Raw genomic sequence first — 25200 nt, forward strand, 5'->3', positions numbered from 1 at the left:
CAAACTCATCAGGAAGGCTGGCTCCGTCCTGGGAGCGGAGTTGGATTCATGAGAGGTGGTCTTGGAGGGGAGGATGCTCCTCAAACTGCGGAGCATCCTGGACAATACAGCTCACCCCCTCCATGACACACTGATCAACCTTCATCAAAAGACAGGCTCCACCAAGATGCAGGACAGAACGCCATAGAAGATCATTCTTCCCTGTGGCTATCAAACTGTACAAAACCTCCCCCTTCTGTCATGGGGTAGACTGACCCCCCCCCCCCCCCCCCCCCAACCCCCCACTCCCTTCCAATCTTTGCACATCCCCAATCCTGGCCACTCATCACTTTAATTTTATGTTTCATGTAGTTTGTTTTTCATGCAGATCAATTTCCCTCCTGGGATAAATAAAGTTATATCGTAATGTTACACTGTTCCTTTTTGTACTTTTTTTCTAATTCTTGTTTGCAAAGATTTTGGATAAACATGAACTAGTAAAGGAGAAGCATTTTAGATTTATTAAGGCAAATTGCATTTGACCAGCTGAATTAAGTTTTTTTTATGAGGTAGCAAAGAAGATAGATGGGGACCATATTGTTGATGCTGTGTATTTAGGCTTTAAGAAAGTCTTTGATAAAGTGGTACATAAAATAATGTCAGCAAAATTGAAGCCCTTGGAAAAAGGACAATAACGCTATTAATATAGTATTGACAATGGGATGAAAAACTGAGGCCCTAAAAGTTCTCCATAAAATGGGGACTAAAAGGTCACTGCAAGATCTACCAATTACTGCTGCAAAATGCAGTGGCATATTTAGGCCAATGTTTGTCTGTTGTTTTCTGTTGAAATAAAGGAGAAACAAAAACAATTTTTTTGGTTGGTCTGGTGCAGTGAGCAAGTTTCAGGAGCTGGTAGTGATGTGTTGTAATGGTTAAAGGTGTGGAGATTGGATTTGGGGGTTTGTCAGGTCTGGAGATGATGGTGGGGCAACTGAAGTACGGTGGGGTGTGCTGAATATGAAGGAAGGGCTTGAAGAAGCCGGCATAAGGAGATGTGTGGAAGGGAAGCTGGCAAATTGTGGTTGGGCGCAGTAATGAGACCACAGGGCTGGTAAATGTAAAGCAAAAGATGTTCTGTTTTGTTCTGCTTTCATGTGCTGGGCTGGAGCCTGTTCCAGGATGACTCCTGTCATCTCTGCAGTGAATGGTTGTTCTGAGAGTGCCCATTGAACAGTCCATGGAATAATATGATCCAATTTGTCAGGCACCAGCCCAAAGGAAAATCGAACGAGAAATTACATTACTCTGTGTTAAACATTGCAGAAATTAAGTTATCTGTCACAAATCACCCTTGTATCAACTTGCATAATGGAATTTTTACTGGTGTTGTTCAACATGGACCAAACCTCTAAGCCAGAGACTTGTAACACATGGATGCTTTGCAGACTGGACGGAAGCTAATTATGAAGTTCAGCACTATCACAAAAAATAAAGATTGCAACAGTAGACTTCAGAAAGACATTGACAAGATTGCAATTAGGTATATGTTTGTTGGACAGAGTTTTGTGTGTTACAATTTAGTTTAGTTTAGTGATGCAGCATGGGAATAAGCCCTTCCTCCTACCGAGCCTGCCCTGACCAATGCCCACTCATGCACTAGTTCCATCCTACACACTAGGGACAATTTATCAGAAGGGAAGACCGTGAAACACCCACTTCAAAATCAGTTGTTCACATAAATCTCCCATAAATCGTGATGCCAGTAAATAGTCTACGACAGAATCAGTCTCATTGATGACCAGGTTAATCAAGGATGCACAATTATCTGACACTGTTCCTCAATCTTTCTCAACACAATATTGTATATTGCCTCCCACAAGCTTCCTGTGGGAGTGAAGCCAATCTTCAGAATTGATGGAAACATTTAACCAACGCTGATTGTATTCCAGAACCGAGGTCACATGAGGCTCAGTAGTCTGCAGTTTGCAAATGATGCTTGTGTTTGTGTGTGATTGGATACTGGTTTTCAAGCTATGGTGGAGTTGCACAACATCTTTCAATCATGTATTCATGCTACATAACACTGCTCTCCAACAACAAAGGTTCATATTCTGGGGTAGTCGAGGCCAGTTCATTGGCTATATTTAAGAGGGAGTTAGATGTGGCCCTTGTGGCTAAGGGGATCAGAGGGTATGGAGAGAAGGCAGGTACGGGATACTGAGTTGGATGATCAGCCATGATCATATTGAATGGCGGTGCAGGCTCGAAGGGCCGAATGGCCTACTCCTGCACCTAATTTCTATGTTTCTATGTTTCTATATTGTCAACCATGGGGAAAAACACAAGGTTTGAGTAAGAAGGAACTGCAGATGCTGGTTTACACCGAAGATAGACACAAACTGCTGGAGTTCCTCAGCGGGCCAGGCAGCATCTCTGGAGAAAAGGAATAGAATTACCTTTATTGTCATTCAGACCTTACGGTCTGAACGAGATTTCGTGCCTGCAGTCATACATACAATAATACAATAATAAACAACAATAAACACAAATTAACATCCACCACAGTGAGTCCTCCAAGCACCTCCTCACTGTGGTGGAGGCAAAAATCTTAGGGCTGCAGTCTCTTCCCTCCTGACTAACTAGATGACTAACCACCAACAAGCACCTCAAGGAACTTCAAACACCTCAACCAACTTTATCTCTATAAAATGCTCCAAATCCTCTGGAAGGACAAACATCCGTGAACCGTCATCAGTGCTTTCTCCCAAGCTGGCATAGCTGCAATGAGGCCTTAATTGCATTCATTCAATTTTGTTGGGATGGCCACATCGTTCACATTCACAACACCATCTCCCTGAAACAGACTCTCTATCCTGAGCTCCGTGAATGGAAGAGAATATTGAGTGGACAATGCAAGAACGTGCTCAGTACTCCTTTGGAAAAAAATGTAAATTCCCAACTGGCTTTTGGGAATCCCTGGCTCATGGCCACTATAATTGGGGAAAGAGCATTGGTAATAATATAGAGAAGCTTGAGCCCATGTATCACGAGGCCCACGTAAACTGCCAGAGGAGCAGAGCACCTCTCAAACCTCCAACCCGTGAGTCATCAAAGGAACCACAAAGTCAAAGCAGAAACAAGTCATTGTTGACCCTGACAAGCGAAGCACGAAGATGAAGTAGTATTACCACAAACATTTAAATATTAATATTATCTACCAACACTATTACTACAATTATTGCTATTACTGTTGCTATTAATAAAAGATATTAAGAGCTCCCGGGGGAAAAAATCAGCCATAATCTCATTGATGGTGGGGCAGGCTCAAGGGGAAAATAGCCCTTGTTGTTCCTAACTAGCTCAAAAAGAAGTGGAATACTGAGAGAGATGAGTCGATTGAAGATGTTTTGATTTTAGACTATATTCATTCATCTTGAATACGCAGAATGGGAGCATAGAAATGTACAGTGTTGGACATGACAGCAACCACTTAATGTTCATGCTCTGCTTCATCTACCATCTCGGGCATTATTTCAATCTGTCTAATGCTTGTGCTGCTTAGTCCTGTGGAATCAGTGTATCTCATGCGTAATTGAGTCCTAGCCTACTTACAGTACTTGACTTTCTGTCTGTACTTTGTCCCCGCTCCAATACAGAAAGCGATGCATATCTGACTATTGGTAGCCAAGCTAATGCTATTTTTAGAATGCTTTGGACATTATTATTATTATTACATTTAAATACCATATCCTTGCATCTGAACCAAAATGTAACTAAAATGGTGTCTCCACACAGACCTACCGATCAAAATGACATAAAAGCTAAATTGAACACTGTGCCTCGATTTGCAGAGGAGAGTCTGGTGTTAGTGCATATAGGATAGAGTTAAAAGGCCATGATTTATTGATCTGATAACATCATAAAAATACTGAAAGGGAATGCTTCTGACCATTAGAAACCTGGGAATGAGTTAGTGCATTACCTGAGTTATTGCCTTAATATTGTTTCCAATGACTTGCTGTAGTTGTGCAAGTAGAATACATGACTTATTTATAGCCTGATTGTCTCTGGCTGCTCTTAACATACATTGGGTAGGCATATCAAGTGTAGATGATAATGCATGGCACACTATGCAAAGTATGAAGAATCAGATTACAATTAAAAAATTGTATTCAATCTTAAACCATTGCCCAATGTATTATTCTGTGCCGATGATTGCAGTTATCTATAGATAATTAAAACTCTGATCTTGTGCTCTTCCGGTTTGCACAGTTCTAATATTTGTGCAAAAACGGTACACGATAGTGCTACGATTTTTCATCAGCTCACCTGTGCTGCAGGTTCTCCTGTGCTGCGAGTGCAACAAGTTTCGTTCTGATCGGTAGTATATTGTAAAAGTTAGCGAGGTTTAAAAACTGTAAAAACTGCGCGTGCGCAGATCGATCTCCTCTCCTGCCAGTCAGCGCCGCACAGATTGATCTCTTCTCCTGTCACTCCCCGGGATGGTCCGCCCCTTCCTGTGCCATCGCGTCTTTACTGGAGCTGAGGGACGCTGTAGGTGGCCGGCGGAAGTCTCTAACCGGACATCATTTTCAGAGATGTTGCCAAATGGAAAGTGGAGAGGCTGATCTCGGCAGAGGAGAGTGCTCAGCACCCGCTGTGAGTCCCAAACGCACTGCCATCGCAACGCCCCGCAGCTCCAGCCCCTTCCCCTCTGGTCCCCCTCGCTGGCTCCTGCCTCCCTCCCCCGTGACACCCGCCTCTCCTCCATGGCGCTTCCCCCGTCTTTTCTCCAAGCTTTCCCCCCACCCCCTCACCCCCACACGCCGGCGCGGTCGTAGCTGCTGGTGCTTCTGGGCCGAGCCAAGGATCCGAGGCCCGGCTCTAAGGGCGCCGACGGCTGATGCTCCTCCGGGGCACACAAGAATGGAGAGGAGCGGCAACATCAAGATCTGAGGGAGGTGAGGAAGGAGTGTGGGGGAGGAGGGGGAATAGAGGGAGAGGAGGGGGGAGTGGGGGTGGTAGGGAGTAGGGAATAGAGGGAGAGGATGGCAGTGAGGTGAGGAGGGATTGTGGGAGGGATAAGGAGAGGTGAAGAGTGGGGAGATGGGGGATAGAGGGATAGGAGGGGGGTTTGGAGGGGAGAGGAGTTATGGCGGGAGGGAGGGAGTGACTGAAAATACTGTTATACAATTTGGAATTGGAAAAAAGTTGAAGACGATACAGATTTAAAGCAAGTGGGAAGAGCGGGAAAGAACAAGGGAGAAGGTCCAGAAAGTGAGGAAGGTAGGAGATTAAATGGTAAAAGTGAACTGGATATAAAGAAAAAAAGTGGGTGGAGATGGGAGAAGGGAAAAGCAAAAGATTGAGTCCAGAGTAGATGTAAATCTGGCTACCAGAAATTGTTGAGCTCATTCTTGAGAATTGTAATATGTTTGGTCAAATGATGTGTATTCCTTTAAATGGGCTTCATTTAAACAATGGAGGAAGCCAAGGTCACTGTTACGGACCTCCTGGACTTTAGTTGGCCATCTAGTGGTGATTCTCTGTAACGTTTCGGTTGGCCATCTAGTGATTACCTTTGTGAAACGTTTTGAGTGGCCATCTTTCAAATTTAAAAACAAACCGTCATCCTCATCTCTGTCAATCCCTAACACAGCATTGTCTTTTCACACTTTATTCCATTAAACTCTCAAAATACACAACTGTCTGTTCCTTTCGAGGGAGATGGAAGGAGTGTTTAACTAGACTGAATAGCTGAGCAGCCTGTGTTCAGTGAAAGCAGTACAGTCACAGTGGTACTGCACAGGGAATTAAAATGATATTATTTGGAACCTGCTTCCTGATCACCCAAGCTGCACATATTCTTTATAAAGGAGGGAAGACTGCATTTTATGCAATGATCTCTATTATTTTCACTCATTGGTCTGAAATATTGCCTGTTTCTCTCTTTATGCTACAGTATACTCTGCTGGTTATTAGCAGCACCTTTGTGTGGTAACATAGATGTGACCTCATAACCTTTGTATGTCCCCAAGTAATAGAAACATAGAAACATAGAAAATAGGTGCAGGAGTAGGCCATTCGGCCATTCGAGCCTGCACCACCATTCAATATGATCATGGCTGATAATCCAACTCAGTATCCTGTACCTGCCTTCTCTCCATACCCCCTGATCCCTTTAGCCACAAGGGCCACATCTAACTCCCTCTTAATTATAGCCAATTAACTGGCCTCAACTACCTTCTGTGGCAGAGAATTCCAGAGATTCACCACTCTCTGTGTGAAAAATGTTTTCCTCATCTCGGTCCTAAAAGATTTCCCCCTTATCCTTAAACTTAGAAGTACTTTACAACTAATGAAATACTTTTGAAGCGTGATCGATAGATCTGTTTATCAAGCGGGGTGTTCAACATTAGCTGCCTTCCAGTCTTTCTGTCTCTTACCCAACATTCAGGAAGGCACAAAAATAGTAAGATGAAACGAGAACTTACCAGTTTGAAGTTTGATCTGTATTTTATGAGGAGTTACGATGAGGAATTACGTGAAGAACCCGTCCAGCACGCATGCGCGACATACTTCAAAGCAGCGGTGTGGAATCACAGGAAACAATAATTGAAATAAACATAGTAAAGAAAAGGAGAACTAAGATACCAGTTGATCTCTATAATTGAGGGTGGGAGCGGAGGGCACGTAATCCCTCATCGTAACTCCTCATAAAATGCAGATCAAACTTCAAACTGGTAAGTTCTCGTTTAATCTTACTATTTTACTTCGGAGTCACGTGAGTGACTACGTGAAGATTTTAAAGCTCTGTGATTTCAAACCGTGTAACAGTCCATACTTCACTCGCTGCCGAAGTCATCCAAGGGAGGAAGTATGTTATCGTAATCAAACCTGAATCTGTTTGTAAAACAACAATGGTATTATTTGAAAATAATAACAAAGAAATTAATGCTCCCCCGGGCTAAATTATATATTTTTTGCAGCGTCTAAAATTCTCTCTGCAAATGAAACAGGTTTTAATGGCTTGTTGTAGAATGTTTGAAAGTTCTTCCCATGGACCACCCCGATTGTTACCAGGTTAGGTCCAGTGGCACATCCATACTGTTAGCCGCTGACGTGGATGCTGCTCTGGACGAGTGAGATGTGTAAATATCGGTATCCACTCCAGCAGCTCCTAATACCTGTTTGAGCCATTTAGAGAAGGTTTGACTCGGTACCCTGACCCAGTGGCTTTTTTGTGGCTGACCCATTTTGTCTCCCTCGGGAATTTTAGGTTGTGTTGATACATTGTAGAAGGTGAGTCATGACATATAACGGTGGTCAGGTGGGTACACCCGGAATTTCCATAATGAGTCCTGAAGTTCCTGGTCTGCTCTGTTTTACCAGCTCCTGAATGGTGAATGTTATTTGGTCTGATGTTATGACCATATTGTCCAATCTGAATAGGTAAAAAGACTGGACCCTTATGCTGAGACTAAGCCATCAGCATGGCCGTATACAGGGTATCTGTTTTCAGAGTAAGAAATCTGGCTGGTGGCCATCCCTTAGGTATGTCAGGACAACGCTGACATCCCAGATCTTGGTATATCTAGGTCTTGGGATTTTGAATAGAAGGTAACCATATAATAATAACAATATAACAATTACAGCACGGAAACAGGCCATCTCGACCCCTCTAGTCCGTGCCGAACACATAATCTCCCCTAGTCCCATATACCTGCGCTCAGACCATAACCCTCCATTCCTTTCCCATCCATATAACTATCCAATTTATTTTTAAATGATAAAAACGAACCTGCCTCCACCACCTTCATTGGAAGCTCATTCCACACAGCTACCACTCTCTGAATAAAGAAGTTCCCCCTCATGTTACCCCTAAACTTCAGTCCCTTAATTCTCAAGTCATGTCCCCTTGTTTGAATCTTCCCTACTCTCAGTGGGAAAAGCTTTTCCACGTCAACTCTGTCTATCCCTCTCATCATTTTAAAAACCTCTATCAAGTCCCCCCTTAACCTTCTGCGCTCCAAAGAATAAACCCCTAACTTGTTCAACCTTTCTCTGTAACTTAGTTGCTGAAACCCAGGCAACATTCTAGTAAATCTCCTCTGTACTCTCTCTATTTTGTTGACATCCTTCCTATAATTAGGCGACCAAAATTGTACACCATACTCCAGAATTGGCCTCACCAATGCCTTGTACAATTTTAACATTACATCCCAACTTCTATACTCAATGCTCTGATTTATAAAGGCCAGCACACCAAAAGCTTTCTTTACCACCCTATCTACATGAGATTCCACTTTCATGGAACTGTGCACAGTTATTCCCAGATCCCTCTGTTCACCTACATTCTGCATGCATCAAAAAATCCCAGAGTATTATAAAGGACATTTCCCACCCCGGACACTCCCTGTTTGAACTGTTACCGTCAGGCAGACGGTACAGATCTACAAGGACAAGGACAAACAGACTTAAAAACAGTTTTTACCCCACTGCTATAAAGGCACTAAATGTAGCCGCCAAGGAACGCAGGGGCGATACATACTAAGAGACTGTGAAATCGACAGAAGGATGTAGGGCTGGGTGTTTATGCGTGCTATTTTTATGATATTTATTTTAGTTGTTTATCTTTTTAAATATTTTACCTTGTATGTATCGTTAGCTTTTAGAAATGTTTGAATGGTGCACTGACTGGCTGACATTTTACAATTTCGTTGTACATGGTTCATGTTACAATGACAATAAAGAAACTATTCTATTCTATTCTTCTTCAATTCCCTACCATTTACCATGTACGTCCTATTTTGATTTGTCCTGCCAAGATGTAGCACCTCACACTTATCAGCATTAAACTCCATCTGCCATCTTTCAGCCCACTCTTCCAACTGGCATAAATCTCTCTGTAGACTTTGAAACTCTACTTCATTACCCGCAACCCCACCTATCTTAGTATCATCTGCATACTTACTAATCCAATTTACCACACCATCGTCCAGATCATTGATGTACATGACAAACAACAGTGGACCCAACACAGATCCCTGTGGCACCCCACTCGTCTCATTAATTTGGCCACCAGTGGACGAGACCTATGGCCTGTTTCCCTTGGTGCCTGTCTTAGATAGGCTGACAGTGCACTTCTAGCACATTTGATAGTGCTATAGTTCAGACCTTCATCGTGGCGAAGGCTGGCCAGGAACTCCGGTACATAGGTATAGTGGTTGATTAGTAGGTTGTCTCTGTTCTCGAGCAGTATGTTTCCCATTTTCTTATACTGGAGAGATATTGTTTCTTCGTGGAGTCGGTGAGATGCTGTTATCGTGTCCATGGTCCTATTTGACAATCCCAGGTCCATCAAAAGGTCTTTTTGGAATTTGCAACCCAGTAGGCTTATTCTGTCATGGCATGGATGACTTACTCCTGATACAGGGTGGATCAGTAGATCTGGTCCATGGGGAATGGTCATGGGTTTCAATTACCTCAAGGATCACTGGGAACCATGTCGGCCAGTCGGGTACTACCAAAAAGTCCGAAACATGTCTGCCACTGTATTTAGCTCACCTGGTAGGTAAGTTGCTGATAGCCAAATATGTTTGACGACATACCATTACCAAATTGTGTTAATCAAATTGTCACATGAAATCGATTTTATTCCACCCATGTGGTTTAGTATAGGCCACCACTATGATATTGTCAAATTATAAACGAACATGCAAAATGGTGCACTATTGAGCAATATGCTTTAACCCATAGAACGCACCCAACATTTCCAACTAGGTTTTATGTCCAGTGTCTGTAGTGGTGATGACTCTAGATTAGTCCATTTACCACCTGTTCTGGATATGGGTTATTTTGTTTAAACGCTAGCACCGTAGCTCTAATGGAAAGGTCCAAGTTAAGTAGCTGGTAATGCTGCTACTAATTTCCCAATTACTCTTGCCACTTTGTCGAATGGTTGGTTGATTGTTAACCATTAATTTGTTACAGGTTTATGCCAATTATGCTGATTCTCCTTTTGACAACGTTATAGACATGTGGACTGAGTTAAATGAATACCAGATAGTCCATAATTGTAGATGGTGTCAACGGAGATTTATCTGGATTGTATGACAAAGCCCAGGCTAAATAAGTTTTTTAGTAGCTAATGCTGCTGATTTAGCTAATTCCATGGTTTTGTCTGTTGTTAAATATCGAGATATGCCATGACAATATGTTTCCTTAATAGTGTCAGGGCAGGTTTGAACATCTGGGAAAACAGTTTTGAATGAATACGTTTATTGTCATTGCACAATACTGTGCAACGAAATTCCATTGCATCTCCTCCGGTTAAAAAATACAAACACGACAACCATTGACACATATGTACACTTATTAGTAAAATAATCAATAAGTATTTAAAAAGAATTTTAAAAGAATGTTGCATTTCTTGGAATTACATTTTGCTTCCCCAGTGTTCTCTGTTGGAATTAAGCTCTTTTATCGCACATGGGTAGAAACTATTTTTTAGTCTAGAGACCTGAATCGCCTCCCAGAGGGTAACAGAGTGAAAAGGTGGTTGGCAGGGTGGGATGTGTCCTGCTTGATGTTTGTGGCCCGGCGCAAGCGTCGGGCCCTATATATATCATCCAAGGAGGGCAGTTGAGCGTTTGTAATGCTCTGTGCAGTTTTTATAACTCTCTGCAGCGTCCTCCTCTCAGCCACAGTGCAGCTAGTAAACCACACCAGGATTCCATAGGAGAGATACTTTCCACGGCGCATCGGTAGAAGGACAACAGCAGCGGCTGTGAGACGTTTGCTCTCCGCAGAGACCTCAGGAAATACAGCCGCTGCTGTGACTTCTTCACGAGAGTGATGGTGTTCATTTGCCATTTGAGGTCCTGGGAGATGTTTATTCCCAGGAACTTAAAGCCAGTGACTCTCTCCACCATGTCTCCTTTGATGTATAAAGGAGCAGGTTCCTCTCTCCTCTTCTTCCTGAAGTCAACGACCAGTTCTTTTGTCTTTGATGGGTTGAGTACCAGGTTGTTTTTGGTACACCAGACAGTCAGTTTTTGGACTTCATCCCTGTAGGCAGACTCGTCGTTGTTGTTTATCAGTCCCACCACAGTCGTGTCGTCCGCAAACTTGATGATCCTGTTTGTACTGTGTGTTGGTGTACAGTCATAAGTGTATATTGTATACAAGATGGGACTCAGCACACAACCTTGTGGCGCTCCTGTGCTGAGCGTCAGGACTTGGGAGTAATTGGATCCCATCCTGACAGTCTGTGGGCGGTGTGTTAAAAAGTCCTTAATCCACCGCATGTGTTTGCATTAACACCCAGATCAGACAGTTTGTCCACCATTCTGCTGGGAATGATGGTATTAAATGCAGAACTAAAATCTACAAATAACATCCTCACATATGAGCCAGGGCGCTCCAGATGTGTCAGTGCAGAATGTAGAGCTATGTTGATGGCATCCTCCGTTGACCTATTAGCTCTATATGCAAACTGATGCTGATCCAGGGTGGATGGGAGTGAGGACTTAATGTGGGCCAGGACCAGCCGTTCAAAACACTTCATCACCGTTGAAGTGAGAGCAACAGGTCTATAGTCATTCAAGCTGGTAATGGATGTTTTTTTGGGTACAGGCACGATGGTAGCAGTCTTGAAGCATTTAGGGACAGTGCACGTTGACAGGGATGCCATCTGGGCCAGCAGCCTTCCTGGGTTTGACCCTGCGGAGTGCTCTTCTGACGTCCTCCGTACTCACAGTGAGTGCCAGGTCGTCAGTGCTGGGTGTGGCTGCAGGCGCAGGCTCCGCCTCATTCAGCTCAAAACGGGCGAAAAAGTGGTTGAGCTCCTCAGCTAGCGAGTTGTTACTGCTGCTGATGGTCTCATATTGGCTCATATTTAGCCCATTAGTCAATAATTTATACTGCCATAGTTACCCCATCCAGGTAAATTTTAGGTATCTCCGATGATCTTTATGAATGGGTACTGAATAGTATGCATCTTTTAAGTCGATGCCTACCATAAAGTATTTTTAGGAATCCATGTTTTGCAGTTACAAATGTTTTCCATTAAAGTGTGTATACTTGGTGAGAGTATTCAAAGTGGTTAAGTCAATGATGGTGCGACATTCACCATCTTTTTTGTTTTTTTGGTAAATTAATACAGTTCCAAAGGTTCATATTTAGACTTCTCTATGACCCCTTTGTATGTCTTCTCCAGTTCAGCTTGTCCCTCATGTTTCCTTTTTAATGAGAGGGTAAAACCCCTTTGGGGTGCATGCTGAACTGGTGGCAAGTTTTTCTTAAATTCAATTTTTATCTTTGAATACTTTTGGTATATAACTACCATGTGTGATAGTTCTACATGCTTCCAAAACCAGGTGTGGTCCCCCCCCCCCCCCCCCCCCCATTAGCACAATCCCCACACCTATTATGTGATGGTAGGAACCATACTCACATACCTGCACTGTTGTTTAGTGGTGTGTTCATTTCTTCGGTTTCTGGTTCCTTGTCCGTCGGGGTGGTGTTGTTGGGGGGTGGCGCATTTTCCATGGGGCCCGCTCTGGGCCCTGTCCTGAAAGGCTTGCGGGGATGGCATGCGGGCCCCGAGCTTTCACCAGTACCATGAAGTAGACGCCTACTGGTGGATGCATGGAGGTACTGCTGTCTGGTTTTGTGTGGTTTTAAATGCCCTGCTCAATGTACCCCCAATAATGGTAGGCACTTTGAGCAAATGCAATTTTGGGGAGGCGTGATAAAGTCCAACGCCTCATGACTACCTGTCTTGGAGGGGTTTTTAAAAGACAGGTAGTAAGCTGGCCGCCAGATTAGGCTGTAACGGCCGTCCCGCTCGTGGTGTAGCCACGTAGCGGTATCTCACACCCAGCAGCTCTTCCTGGTCCTGTACCACAAGCATACTCCCGATGTTGTTCAGCCAGTGACCCCTCTTCTTGACCAGCCCAGCCCTGGTCGCCAACGATCCCCTCTGATGAGGGAGATGCGATGGCCAGTGCTGTTAGTGCACTGGAGCGGGAGTGTTTGTGCTCCCTTGGCGAGCTTGCCCCAGCTCCCGAGGCAAGTCTCGCTGGAGTTTTTACTCCATGACCTTTCTCTAAGGCTTGGAAACGGACACTTTCTCGCTCTCGGGCGGTAATTTGAAGTGCCGGCTCTCTGAATGAGCCGGCCTGTCCGTCTTCCGTGTGTCTGTCACCAGCCCGCTGCGACTGGTCGCCAACTTTGCTCAGGCGGCTGCCTCTGTCGTTGTCGCGGCGAGTCTCCTTGTCGGAGTATGCAGGGATTACCGGCCGGTCTGTATCTTGATTTGCCTTCAGTCCGCTGCTATTGGTCAGGCAGCGCTAGCGGAATGAGCTCGGCTCGGTACCCGTGACTGTGGACCGCAGCGTGTGCGGTCCAGGTGCCGCCTCTCGCCCCCCCCCCCCCCCACTGACGGAACGCTCCTTCCCTGGAGTCGAACGGGGGCGGTTTTTCTCTGTGCTGCTTTGCTCTTTCCAGCTTTCATCTGGTGCACAAAGAAGAGCAAAGTTTGTCAATTCGAACCTGTGGGTAAGTACTTACCTGACGGTCCGTTCTTTCAAGCTTGTAGCGGGAGCGCCCGTACTCCCGTTCGTCGCTGTTGCACTGCGTGAACGCTCATGTCGCGCATGCGTGCTGGACGGGTTCTTCACGTAGTCACTCACGTGACTCCGAAGTAAAATCTCTGCACGGGTTCCAACCATATCTTCCCTTGTTACCCATAATATTCTCCAGATACACCTGGTCAGGCCCTAGGGATTTAACCCCCTTAATGTGCCACAAGACCTCCTCCTTTGTAATGTTGATAAGTTCGACATCACTGTCCTTTTCCCTGAACTCACTAACTACAAGACCTATTTTAATTTTTGTTTTTCAGTTTAGTTTAGTTTATTGTCATATGTGCCGAGATGCAGTGAAAAGCTTTTGTCGCGTACTAACCTGTCAGAGGAAAGACAATACATGATTACAATCGAGCCACCCACAGTGTACAGATACATAATAAAGGGAATAACGTGAATAACCTTTCGTGCAAGAGAAAATCCAGTAAAGTCTAATCAAAGATCATCTGAGGGTCTCCATTTGTAGATTATAGCTCAGGACAGTGCAAAGTTAATTAGTTAAACACCATATTGTATGATCATTCTTGGGACATTTACAGCATGCCTTTGTCACAAATAAAGGAAATAAATTGATGAAACTTTCATGCCAAGTACCATGCACTAGAAGTCAAAGTTACCTACCATTCCTACACCTGAAGTTTGCATCTTAATTACTAAAATGTCGGTCTTTACTCATTGAGTTGTACAGCACAGTAACATGCTCTTCAGCCTAACTTATCCATGCTGAGCAAAATGTATTTCTAAACTAATCCCATTTGCCTGCATTTGGCTCTAATGCCTCTAAACCATTCCTATCCATGTAGCTGCCCAAATGTACTTTAAACGTGTAATTGTACCCACCTCTACCACTTCCTCTGGCAGCTCATTCCAAGTACCCACCACCATCTGTGTGGAAAAATTTACTCCTGGGATTTCCTTAAAATCTTTCCCTCTCACCTTTAACCTATGCCCTGTAGTTTGGGACAATACTCCAGGTTCAGTCTCACCTATGTCTTATATAGCTGTACCATGACTCCCCAACTCTTTGCTCGATGCCCTTACTGATGAAGGTAAGCCTGCCATACACCCTTTTCACCATCCTATCTATATGTGTGACCATGTTTAGGGAGCTATGTACTTGTGCCCTATTGTGTTCTGCAGCACTCCCAGGACCCTTCCATTAACCGTGTTTGTCCTGCCCTGGTTTAACTTTCCAAAATGCATCACTTTACATTTGGCTGTCCATCTGCCATTCCTTTGTCCACTTTTCCAGTTGCTTCAGATCCCGTTGTAATCTTAGAACACCTTGTTCACTGTCCACTGCACCACTAAATTAAAGTCTTACTATTCATGACACCTGCGTTCCTATCCTAATCGATAACGTAGATGACAAGCAGCAGGTCAAAAGCGTGATAGATTCCAAGGAGCGGCAGCGTCTTGTTGAAGAATCTTGAACTGGAGTTATGGTAATGGTTGTCCATTTAGTACCGATATATGAAATGCCTTCACACAGGGTTCTAAACTCTGTCATTGGTTTATTATTATTATGTATACCAAAATAAAGTGCAGAATTTAGTATTGCATTCTATCCAGATAGCTTATCCTTGCAGTCTACAGTCACACAAGATTGTTTAGTTAGTTTAGAAATACAGCATATAAACAGGCCCTTCAGTCCATCGAGACCATGCTAATTGTCTATCACCCATTCACACAAATTCTACATTATCCCACTTTTGTAACCACTCCCTACATAATAGGGGAAATGTACAGATAACCTACAAACCTGCATGTCCATGGGATGTGGGAAGAAACCAGAGCACCCAGAAGAAACACATGCAGTCACAGGAAGAACATGCAAAATCCGCTTAGACAGCTTCCAAGGTCGGGATCGAACCCAAGTCTCTGGCAGTGTGAGGCAGCAGCTCTACTAGCTGCACCACTATACCACATTTGGATGATGGGGACTATATCCATAGCTTGTGTAGGGTCCATTCAAGTGTGTAACAACAGTGAGGAAGCTATCCTTGAATATTCTTGGTAGTGCATGTTTTTCATTAACTCAGAGAGATTTGGACAGTCGCTTATTGAGTTTATTCCAGATATAAGGGAACAGGGGATATGTTAATCAAGTAAGAAGATGAGCTGTAGAATCGTTCACACTATTATTGAATTACAGAGCACATGGCTGAGCACATATCACTTTTTTTTGTATTTTATTGCAGAGATTGAATGGGACAGTTTTAGTGATGGAAAGAGAATGGGAGTGGAAACTGGGATAAAAGTTATCAAGAATGCAAACAGTTGGGTTTGGCATGAAATATTAGCTTATCTAAAACAATCTCTTATTTAATGACGAAATATTGCACCAGCATTTCTGTGGAAGTTTGGAGTTTCATGCTATTTAGGGTTGGTGCCGGATTTGAATATCAATCTGAATCCAATAAAGGCTTGTGGAACCTATTAAATCTAGTGGACATTTTATTAGCTTGAGGGTGATGAGTAAAAAATACATTTATAGAAATTGAATTCCAGATTTTCAGGATATTTAATTCTTGCATGCCTGTACATGTAAATGCCACAGCATAGCTTCAATTTAGTGTCCAGCCTGCCACTCACAGTCTGCAGTATAATTGGGCAATCACTGGCTGCAAGCTCTACTCTACAGGACTCTAAATCTCAAGCTGGCAATGCAGCATGACTCTCCAGTTAGTCAACTGTTTGCTGTGCCTGTTTTTATTAAGCCAGTACATAGACATATTTAAGCAACTACATACCCTTGTGTTTTCCAGCTCCACCGAGTATTTATAGTGACGCTTCTTGCCACATTCTGCATTAAGACAGAAGCTATTCAAAGAGATAGCAAACCCCTCTGAGTATTTCAGTGATGAGCTCTGCTAATGAACGCCAGCAGTGCTAGCCTCACTATTAGTAGATAGCCTCATGAGTCCTGCTGTCAGGGAAGCAGCAGCAGAAGCCACAGCAACGATTTAGATAGTTTCATTTTCTTTTTTGCTTTTGGGAAGACTTTTACAAATCATTATTCTTGTAATATGACTGCAGTAACTCACGATCTGAAGTATTCATGAGGACTTATTTTTTCAAGTCCACTGATTCATTGGATGCTCCTTTGGAAATCACTGATGCTAATATCCAACATAACGGCTACCTTCCGTGGGTTAACATTAATTTTGGTTGGCTTCAGCCCATTCTATGTCCTAATGCACCAGATCTTGTTTGATCATCATCCTTGTGCTCACAGAGCTACTTTGTTTCCCACTCTGTTTTGTTAGCAATGCTCCTGAGAAGTAACCCAGGATGTTTTCTTGCCATAGAGGGAGTACAGAGAAGGTTCACCAGACAGATTCCTGGGATGTCAGGACTTTCATATGAAGAAAGACTGGATAGACTCGGCTTGTACACGCTGGAATTCAGAAGATTGAGGGGGGATCTTATAGAAACTTACAAAATTCTTAAGGGGTTGGACAGGCTAGATGCAGGAAGATTATTCCCGATGTTGGGGAAGTCCAGAACTAGGGGTCACAGTTTAAGGATAAGAGGGAAGTATTTTAGGACCAAGATGAGAAAAACATTTTTCACACAGAGAGTGGTGAATCTCTGGAACTCTCTGACACAGAAGGTAGTTGAGGCCAGTTCATTGGCTATATTTAAGAGGGAGTTAGATGTGGCCCTTGTGGCTAAAGGGATCAGGGGGTATGGAGAGAAGGCAGGGATGGGATACTGAGTTGGATGATCAGCCATGATCATATCGAATGGCGGTGCAGGCTCGAAGGGCCGAATGGCCTACTCCTGCACCTATTTTCTATGTTTCTATGTTTTACCACATTTAAGGTGCAAAATGAATGTACCTAAGTTATAAAAACAGACATTTGTAATTGTACATTGTTGGTATCTATCCTTACAGATAATATTTAATGTACCTTCAAACATTACTAATTATGAAATGTTTGAGGATCATCATGCAAATAACCATTTATTTTCATTAATTCATGGAATTAATGACAAGGCCAACTTTTATTGTCCATTTCCAGCTACTTAGTTTAGTTTGGAGATAGCTTAGCGCGGAAACAGGCCCTTAGCCCCACTGAGTCTGCGCCAACCAGCGATCCACTTACACTAGCACTATTCTACACACTAGGGACAATTTACAATTTTTACCAAAGTTAATTAACCTAAAAACCTGTATGTCTTTGGTGTGTGGGTGGAAACCGGAGCACCCGGAGAAAAGCCACGTGGTCACGGGGAGAACGGACAGACTCTGTACAGACAGCACCAGTAGTCAGGATCGAACCTGGGTCTCTGCCGCTGCAAGGCGGCAACTCTACTGCTGCGCCACCATGCCGCATACAAGGAGGCACCATGTCTACTTCTTGAGAAGATAATTGTGAATTGCCCTCTGTGGATCAGGTACTCCCTCTGTGCTGGTAGATGGGCAGGAACAGGACCCTAGAGCCAGCAATGTTGAGGGCAGGTGATATATTTCCAAGTCAGGTCAGTCTGATAAAATATGCTTGTTTAGAAGTTAAGTGAAGCACAATTGTCCTTGTTAAATACAATAGCATCTGATTGAGTACATTCATGAATATAAATACAACTGCTGTTAGTAAATTAAGCTTTTGGATGAAAAGCTGTATTCCTTAATTTTTCTTAATAGCTTAAACTGTTTTTGAATTAAGCTCTTGACCCCAACAAGTCAGTGTGGGTGTCCAGTAAATGTGATGGATAGTCTGCAAAGAATAATGAATGAATTAATAATCTATGAAGCCATCATCTGAAGATAGATTTTACCATGTGCAAGTATAAGCTTTTAATGTTTAGTTTAGTTTAGAGATATAACCTGGAGATAGGCACCTTTGCCCACTGAGTCTACGCCAACTATCAATCACCCGTTCATACTAGTTCTATCTTATCCCACTTTCTGGCTGGCTATTTATAGAGGCCAATGTCTTTGGAATGTGGGATGAAACCGGAACACCAGGAGAAAACCCTTGCCATCACAAGGAGAACTTCCCACAGACAGCACCCGAGGTCAGGATTGAAACCGACTCCCTGGCAATGTGAGCCAGCGTCTCCTCCTGTCGCACCACTGTGCCACCCTAAATTTCATGTTAAAATGTGAAATGCAAGTTCGAAGGGGAAAATTATCCAGACAAAAAGGAAAACAAAGATTTTTAATCCTTCAAAAAAGGTGTAACAGTTGCTGTTAACAGGGGTGAACATGCAGATCAAGATGTAAAGAGCAGTTAAGCTCAATATACAGGCAGTGAAGTTATGAGATTGACCTGACACCTATTCTTGATGGAGTCTTCATCGAATGGTCCTTTTTATGAGCTGAAATTGTGCAACATTCAGGACTTTCCAGGGTAGAGAGCTAGGATTAGATATGTGTGGAGATAAGAATCTGCCACAGAGGGTAGTTGAGGCCAGTTCATTGGCTATATTTAAGAGGGAGTTAGATGTGGCCCTTGTGGCTAAAGGGATCAGAGGGTATGGAGAGAAGGCAGGTACGGGATACTGAGTTGGATGATCAGCCATGATCATATTGAATGATGGTGCAGGCTCGAAGGGCCGAATGGCCTACTCCTGCACCTAATTTCTATGTTTCTATGTTTCTAATTACTGCTGAGATAATTGAAGTTTCTCTCGGGCAGCTCAGATGTCAACACCAAATGAAGGTTCACCAATTCTTTCCTTGGTTGTTAAATTGCTTTGACTTCAGTTGAAACTTATGTCAAAGCTGTGAGTCAGTGGGCAGTACTATCATGTCTGTGTGTCAGAGGTCCCATTCCATGGATTGAAGTATATAACTCTCGAGACTGATTTTCAGACTGGTGCTTTCTCAGCGACTTCCTTTAAATGAGGTGAAAACAAGACTGCATCTTCTCTATCAAGACTGGGCATTGAAGGGCAGCAGCATGTCGGGTAAATGCAGGCCAGTTTTCAAAGTTAGTAGAACAAATCCAGTGGGATAGGATTAATTCATAATTGGAAAGGCAGAGGTTGATTAGGGATAGTCAACATGGTTTTGTTGGTGAGAGATTCTGCCTGACCTAAGTGTATTAATGAAGACATTGTAGTTCATATCATCTACACGGACTTCAGTAAGTCTTTGTTAAGGTCCCACATGGGGGATTGGTTCAAAACATTAGTCCATGGGATCCAAGACAAGTTGGTAAATTGGATCCAAAATTGACATGGTAATAGTTTGCAGAGGAAGAGAGCGGAGTAATGTTTTTGTGACAGATAGCCTGTGGTCAGTGGTGCTGTGGACCCTTATAGTATATTTTATATATTAATTATTTGAATATGAATGTAAATAATATGTGTCACAAATAGGTGGTGATGTTGATAGTGAAGAGGGTAGCCTTAGGCTACAGAATATTAATGAACACTTGATAATATGGGCTGAGCAATGGTAGATGGAATTTAACCCTGAAGCATGCGAGGAGACTAATCGGGCTAATAAGAACATAAATGTTGAATAGCAGGGCCCTATGGATTATTGAGGAACAGAGAGGCATTGGTATGTTTGACCATTGATCCCTGAAGATGGCAGTGCAGGTAGATAAGATGCAGAAGCAGGCATACAAGATGCTATCTTTCATTATCCAAAATGCAGACTATAATAGCAGGCAGGTTATCATACAACTTTATAAAATATTGGTTGGGCCGCAGATGGAGTATTGGTGGGGTTTTAGTCACTATATTATAGGAAGGAGATAATTCTACTGGAAAAATGTGCAGAGGAGATTCACAAATATGGTATCAGGGATGGAGATTTTCAGTAAGGAGGATAGAAAGGGAAGGCTGGGTTTGTTTTCCTTGGAGTAAAGGAGGGGAGTGTGGAGCTGACAGAATTATGACGCGCATAGATAAGGTACATCGTAAGAAACTTTCTCCACAGCAAAAATGAGTAAAGCTGCAGAGCATGGGTGTAATATAAGAAACAAACGGTTCAGAAAAAGTCTGAGGAAGATTTATTTTACCCAGAATCTGGAATGCAGTGCCTGAGGGGATGGTAGAGGCAGAAATTCTCAAAACATTTATGAAGTAGCTAGTTGAATACTAGAATCACTAAAGCATAAAAGGCGATGGATCAAGTGTTAGTTAGTTGGATTATTATATGACTAGCGGGCTGCTTGATGGTCAGATTGAAATTGCAGGACCCAAGGGCCTGTTTCTATGCTGTATAAATATGTGATTGTGAGCCCATGGCACTGTGTTGAAGAATCACATCACATTTCTAAACACATTATTTGGCCATTACAATTTTTTAATTTGTTGGAGATTATTGAGCACCTAATTTCTTAGATAGTATTCACATTTTTGTGACTGGTGCGAAATCAGATGAGGTCCATTTTTTTTCTTGGAAGTCATCCGAAAACAGATCAGTCTGGAATTAGTTTGTCCCTCCTTCTGCGCTATAAACTGTCAGACTGGATTTTGCATTGAGGTCTCTGCAAAGTGATTTCTAAGAACCTCTAACTCAGAGGCAGGAATAATACTGTCTGGTGCACTTCAGTATGGTCTCAGTAACTATATTCAAGTTGGCGTTAACGCCCAAAACAGATTATATTTTAACCGTTTTCTTTGCTTAATGCACTTTAACTCAATTGGAATGCAGTTTTCTGGATAACAGAACAAACATTGTCTTTTTGACTCTACTGTAATATTATAGTATACATATTTGTATTACATATTACATATTTCTGCTCCACTATTTATGGTGTCTCATACTGACATTGGCGCTTCCAGTTATCAGAGCCCTGCGTCTTTCTCCAAACATAATAGACAATAGGTGCAGGAGTAGGCCATTCGGCCCTTCAAGCCAGCACCGCCATTCAATGTGATCATGGCTGATCATCCCCGTTCCTGCCTTCACTCCATATCCCCTGACTCTGCTATCTTTAAGAACCCTATCTAGCTCTCTTGAACACCTCAAAGCGCAGTCGGCAAAAATATTCCTAAACTTCCCAGACCAGGAGACATGCTGCAAGGCAGTTACCTCTTCCACAAAGCCTCCTTTCATCTGCAAAATTCTCTGAAGCCCGGACTAAATGTACAGAACAGATTAAAACAGAGACTCTGACCCTCATTGACACAACCATTCATGACCTAGGCCTAGTCATAGGGCCACACAGCACAGACACAGGCCCTTCAGTCCATGCTGTCCAAGATGCCCCATCTAATCTAGTTCCAAGAGATTGTCAAATGTCCCAAAATGTAACGCTGAAATTGTTACTTGCAGCAGCAGCAGCATAAAGGGCCTGTCCCACGAGCATGCGACTCCATGCAGCAATCGCGACCTAATGTGGCCGCTTCAGCCTTACGGCCTCGCGGGGCTGGTCCCACTTCGATCGCCGGAGGCATATGGAGTTGTGCGGAGCTGGTCCCGACATTGCGCGGGGCTCCTTAAAACTGACCGTGTTCAAAAGTTCCGCGCGGCAACGGCCTGCCGGCCCGCAGACGCCTCGATGCCGTACGCACTGCCTCGACGGGTGTGCGCAGCGTCTCGACGCCGTACATCACACGCGAACTTCCCGCGGACTTCGCTCGAACTTCACGTCACTCACTCGACCTCCGCGCGGCCCCCGCTTCCGGTTTGGTCGTGCTCGCCGCATGCAGGTGCATGCAGGCGCATGCTGGTGGGACCGGCCCTGTACGGGGATCACCCGACCTCCGCGCGGCCCCTGCTTCCGGTTTGATCGTGCTTGCCGCATGCAGGTCACATGCTCGTGGGACAGGCCCTTAACAGGTATGCAAAACATTTGGCCTATATCTCTCCAAATCTTTCCTATCCATGTATTACGTGCATTTTAAGTGTTGTACCTGCATTAACTACCTTATCTGGCAGCTTATTCCATATACCTATGTTCTCTGGTTCTTGGTTTTCCTACCCTGGGAAAAAGACTGTGCTTTCATCCTTTTAATTATGATTTTATACACATCTATAAATCACCCTTCATCCTCTTGTGCTCCAAGGAATAACCTCTCCCTATAGTTCAGGGCCTCGAGTCCTGGCAACATCCTCATAACTCTTCTTTCCAATTAAATTGCTTTGTTTCCAGCTTATGGATTGCTTGGCTTCCTTTATCTCACCTCTGTTAAACATAGGAGTGGGTGGGTTTGAGCTTTTGGAACGCTTAGCAACAGCCATCTGTTATACAGGGTACAAACAAGCTCTTGATTTCCCATCTAATGAATTCCAATTCACTGTCTTTGAGGGATTATAGAGTCATAGAATCTTACATTGTGGAAACAGGCCCTTTGGCCCAATTTACCCACGTGCCAATTTGGGATTGTAATCTTAGCATGTTTTATTGCAGTTCGTGTAGACTTTCCACAAGTTGATCCATATCTCTGATGTGTTCCTTCCACAGGTTGACCGGACTGAGGTTATCCGCACCTGCATCAACCCTGTCTTTTCCAAAGTTTACACTGTGGATTTTTACTTTGAGGAGGTCCAGAGGCTGAGGTTTGAGGTCCACGATATTGGAAGCAATCACTTGCACAACGGGGTGAAGGATGCCGAGTTCCTTGGAGGAATGGAATGCACTCTTGGACAGGTAAACATTTCAAACAGTAGAGTTGCTGCCGCTGTAGGATAGTGCTAGTGTGCGGGGTTTGCTGGTCGGAGTGGACTCAGTGGGTCAAAGGGCCTGTTTCCATGCTGTATCTCTAAACTAAACTAAACTAACACCAGAATGTCTGACTTATGCCAGTGCATCGGTGGGACAGCTCTCACTTGTGAATCAGGTTGTGGATTCAAACTCCTCCAATTGCCTTGAGCATATAATTGGAACCTGGATAAACATTTGCTTTATATCTTCTTCCTTTCATAACTTTCCAAACCACTTTATCGTCAATTAAACTATTTTCAAGTGTCATCACCATTGTCATGTAAACATAGTTACTGATCTATTTATGCACTGTTGGATCTGCTGTTTTTCAGGGAAGATATTTAATCTTGGACCTTTTGGGCAAATTTATTGTCTCTTTCCTTTCCTTCCTTCGAATTTTCTTTCTTTCCGAGATCTTGGTCATGTTTGTTCACAGTGACAGAGATGGAGTCAGAGGATTAAAGGGGCATAACATTCAATGTTTATACATCATGCTGAGCATCTTCACCCATCTGAGTAGATTTACTCATAAAAACAATTGACGTATGCCCCTTTATATGAAAACAACTCACAAGGCTGCTCATAGAAGTCTGAAGATAACAGCAAGGAAGTTCTTGGTCCCCTCCTGTAAACTAGACCCCTTAGTTACCTAGAAATTGGATTACATGACACAATCATTGTTTGTTCTGAATGATTTAATTTCCAAGATATGCAACACATTTCAGTCTTGAAAATAACACCCGCATCCCCTGCAAATAAAAAGTGGGGAAAGAATATGAAAGTTTTCTAATTTTTCTGATCTACTTTTTAGAACATACAGCACAAAAAAACAAGGTCTGTGCCACACATTATGTCAAGACCAAATCTTATCCGTGCACATTACCCATATCCCTCTTTATCAAATACTGCATCTTATTAAAATAGGTGTAGACATCATCGACCGCCCTATCCTGATCAATTACCTTGATCACTTCAAAAAACTCGATCAAATTAGTAAGCCACAACCTGTTGTGTGCAAAACCATGCCGTATCTCTCTAATTAACCCTTTCTCTTTCAAATATGAGTAAATCGTACATTGGAGAATGCTCTCCAAAAGCTTACCTATCACTGACGAGACAAACAAGCGTTTTGACCTCGGTGAATGGGACAAAAGCAAGTTCAAACATTAAATAATTATTTGATTTACCTGACAGGCAATAATTGTGGGATTGCACTCACCTATTATGTGGCTCCCCTCCTGATATCAGGCCGATACATGTTTAATAACCCTACTACCTACCCTATGTTTGCTTATTTTCAAAGAATGGTGCTCACATCAGAATTATGCACTTAATTGATCACACTTTCAGTGGCCTTCTGTCTAGGGACAACGATCAACGATCTCAAGCAGCCAAATCATCTTCTGTGGTATTCTCTCGTATTTTCTTAATCAGTTGTAATTCCTGGAATGAGTTGACTGTTTTGGGGTCTTTATTCCTTCAAGTTTGAAAAGAATGAGGGATAACTTTATACAAATATATAACATTCTAAGGAGGCATGGTAGATGTTAATATGTTAACATGGTAGATGTTAAGTTTTCACACAAGATAAAGGGCATAACTAAAAGATAAGGGGCCAGTCATTTCAAACTGACTCGCATAGAAATATTTTCTCACAGAGGGAGGTGAATCACTGGAATTCTCTGCCAGGCAGGTAGAGGAAGCTGGATTATTAAATTGGACTTAAACCTAAACCCAGGAGGTTGTTAAATATTCAATACATTGAGGAATAGTGAACTGTAGAGAAATGGTACAGAGGAAGTGCTGATGCCAGCATAGATCAGTATTTAGGGCCTGATGGCTCCTATTGTCTTGTCTCACTTGCTCCATTCCTTTCACTGGCTTAGTTTGTCAGTTTATCGTCCTTTGTCTCTCACTGTCTTTAACTCTTCCCCCCACCTCCCTCCATC

At 43.2% G+C, this 25200-nt stretch overlaps 1 protein-coding gene across 1 annotated transcript in view; it reads left to right on the forward strand.

Annotated features, from left to right (window-relative positions):
- The window catches only part of cpne4 (copine 4), a 355119-nt gene that overhangs the window by 205468 nt on the left and 124451 nt on the right, over positions 1 to 25200 (forward strand). The window contains exon 3 of the mRNA XM_033048680.1: positions 23012 to 23197. Within this exon, the coding sequence (XP_032904571.1) occupies positions 23012 to 23197 (186 nt within the window). The remainder of the gene's footprint in view (positions 1 to 23011; positions 23198 to 25200) is intronic.

This window comes from Amblyraja radiata, chromosome 2, assembly GCF_010909765.2.
Source record: "Amblyraja radiata isolate CabotCenter1 chromosome 2, sAmbRad1.1.pri, whole genome shotgun sequence".
Lineage (NCBI taxonomy): Eukaryota > Metazoa > Chordata > Chondrichthyes > Rajiformes > Rajidae > Amblyraja > Amblyraja radiata.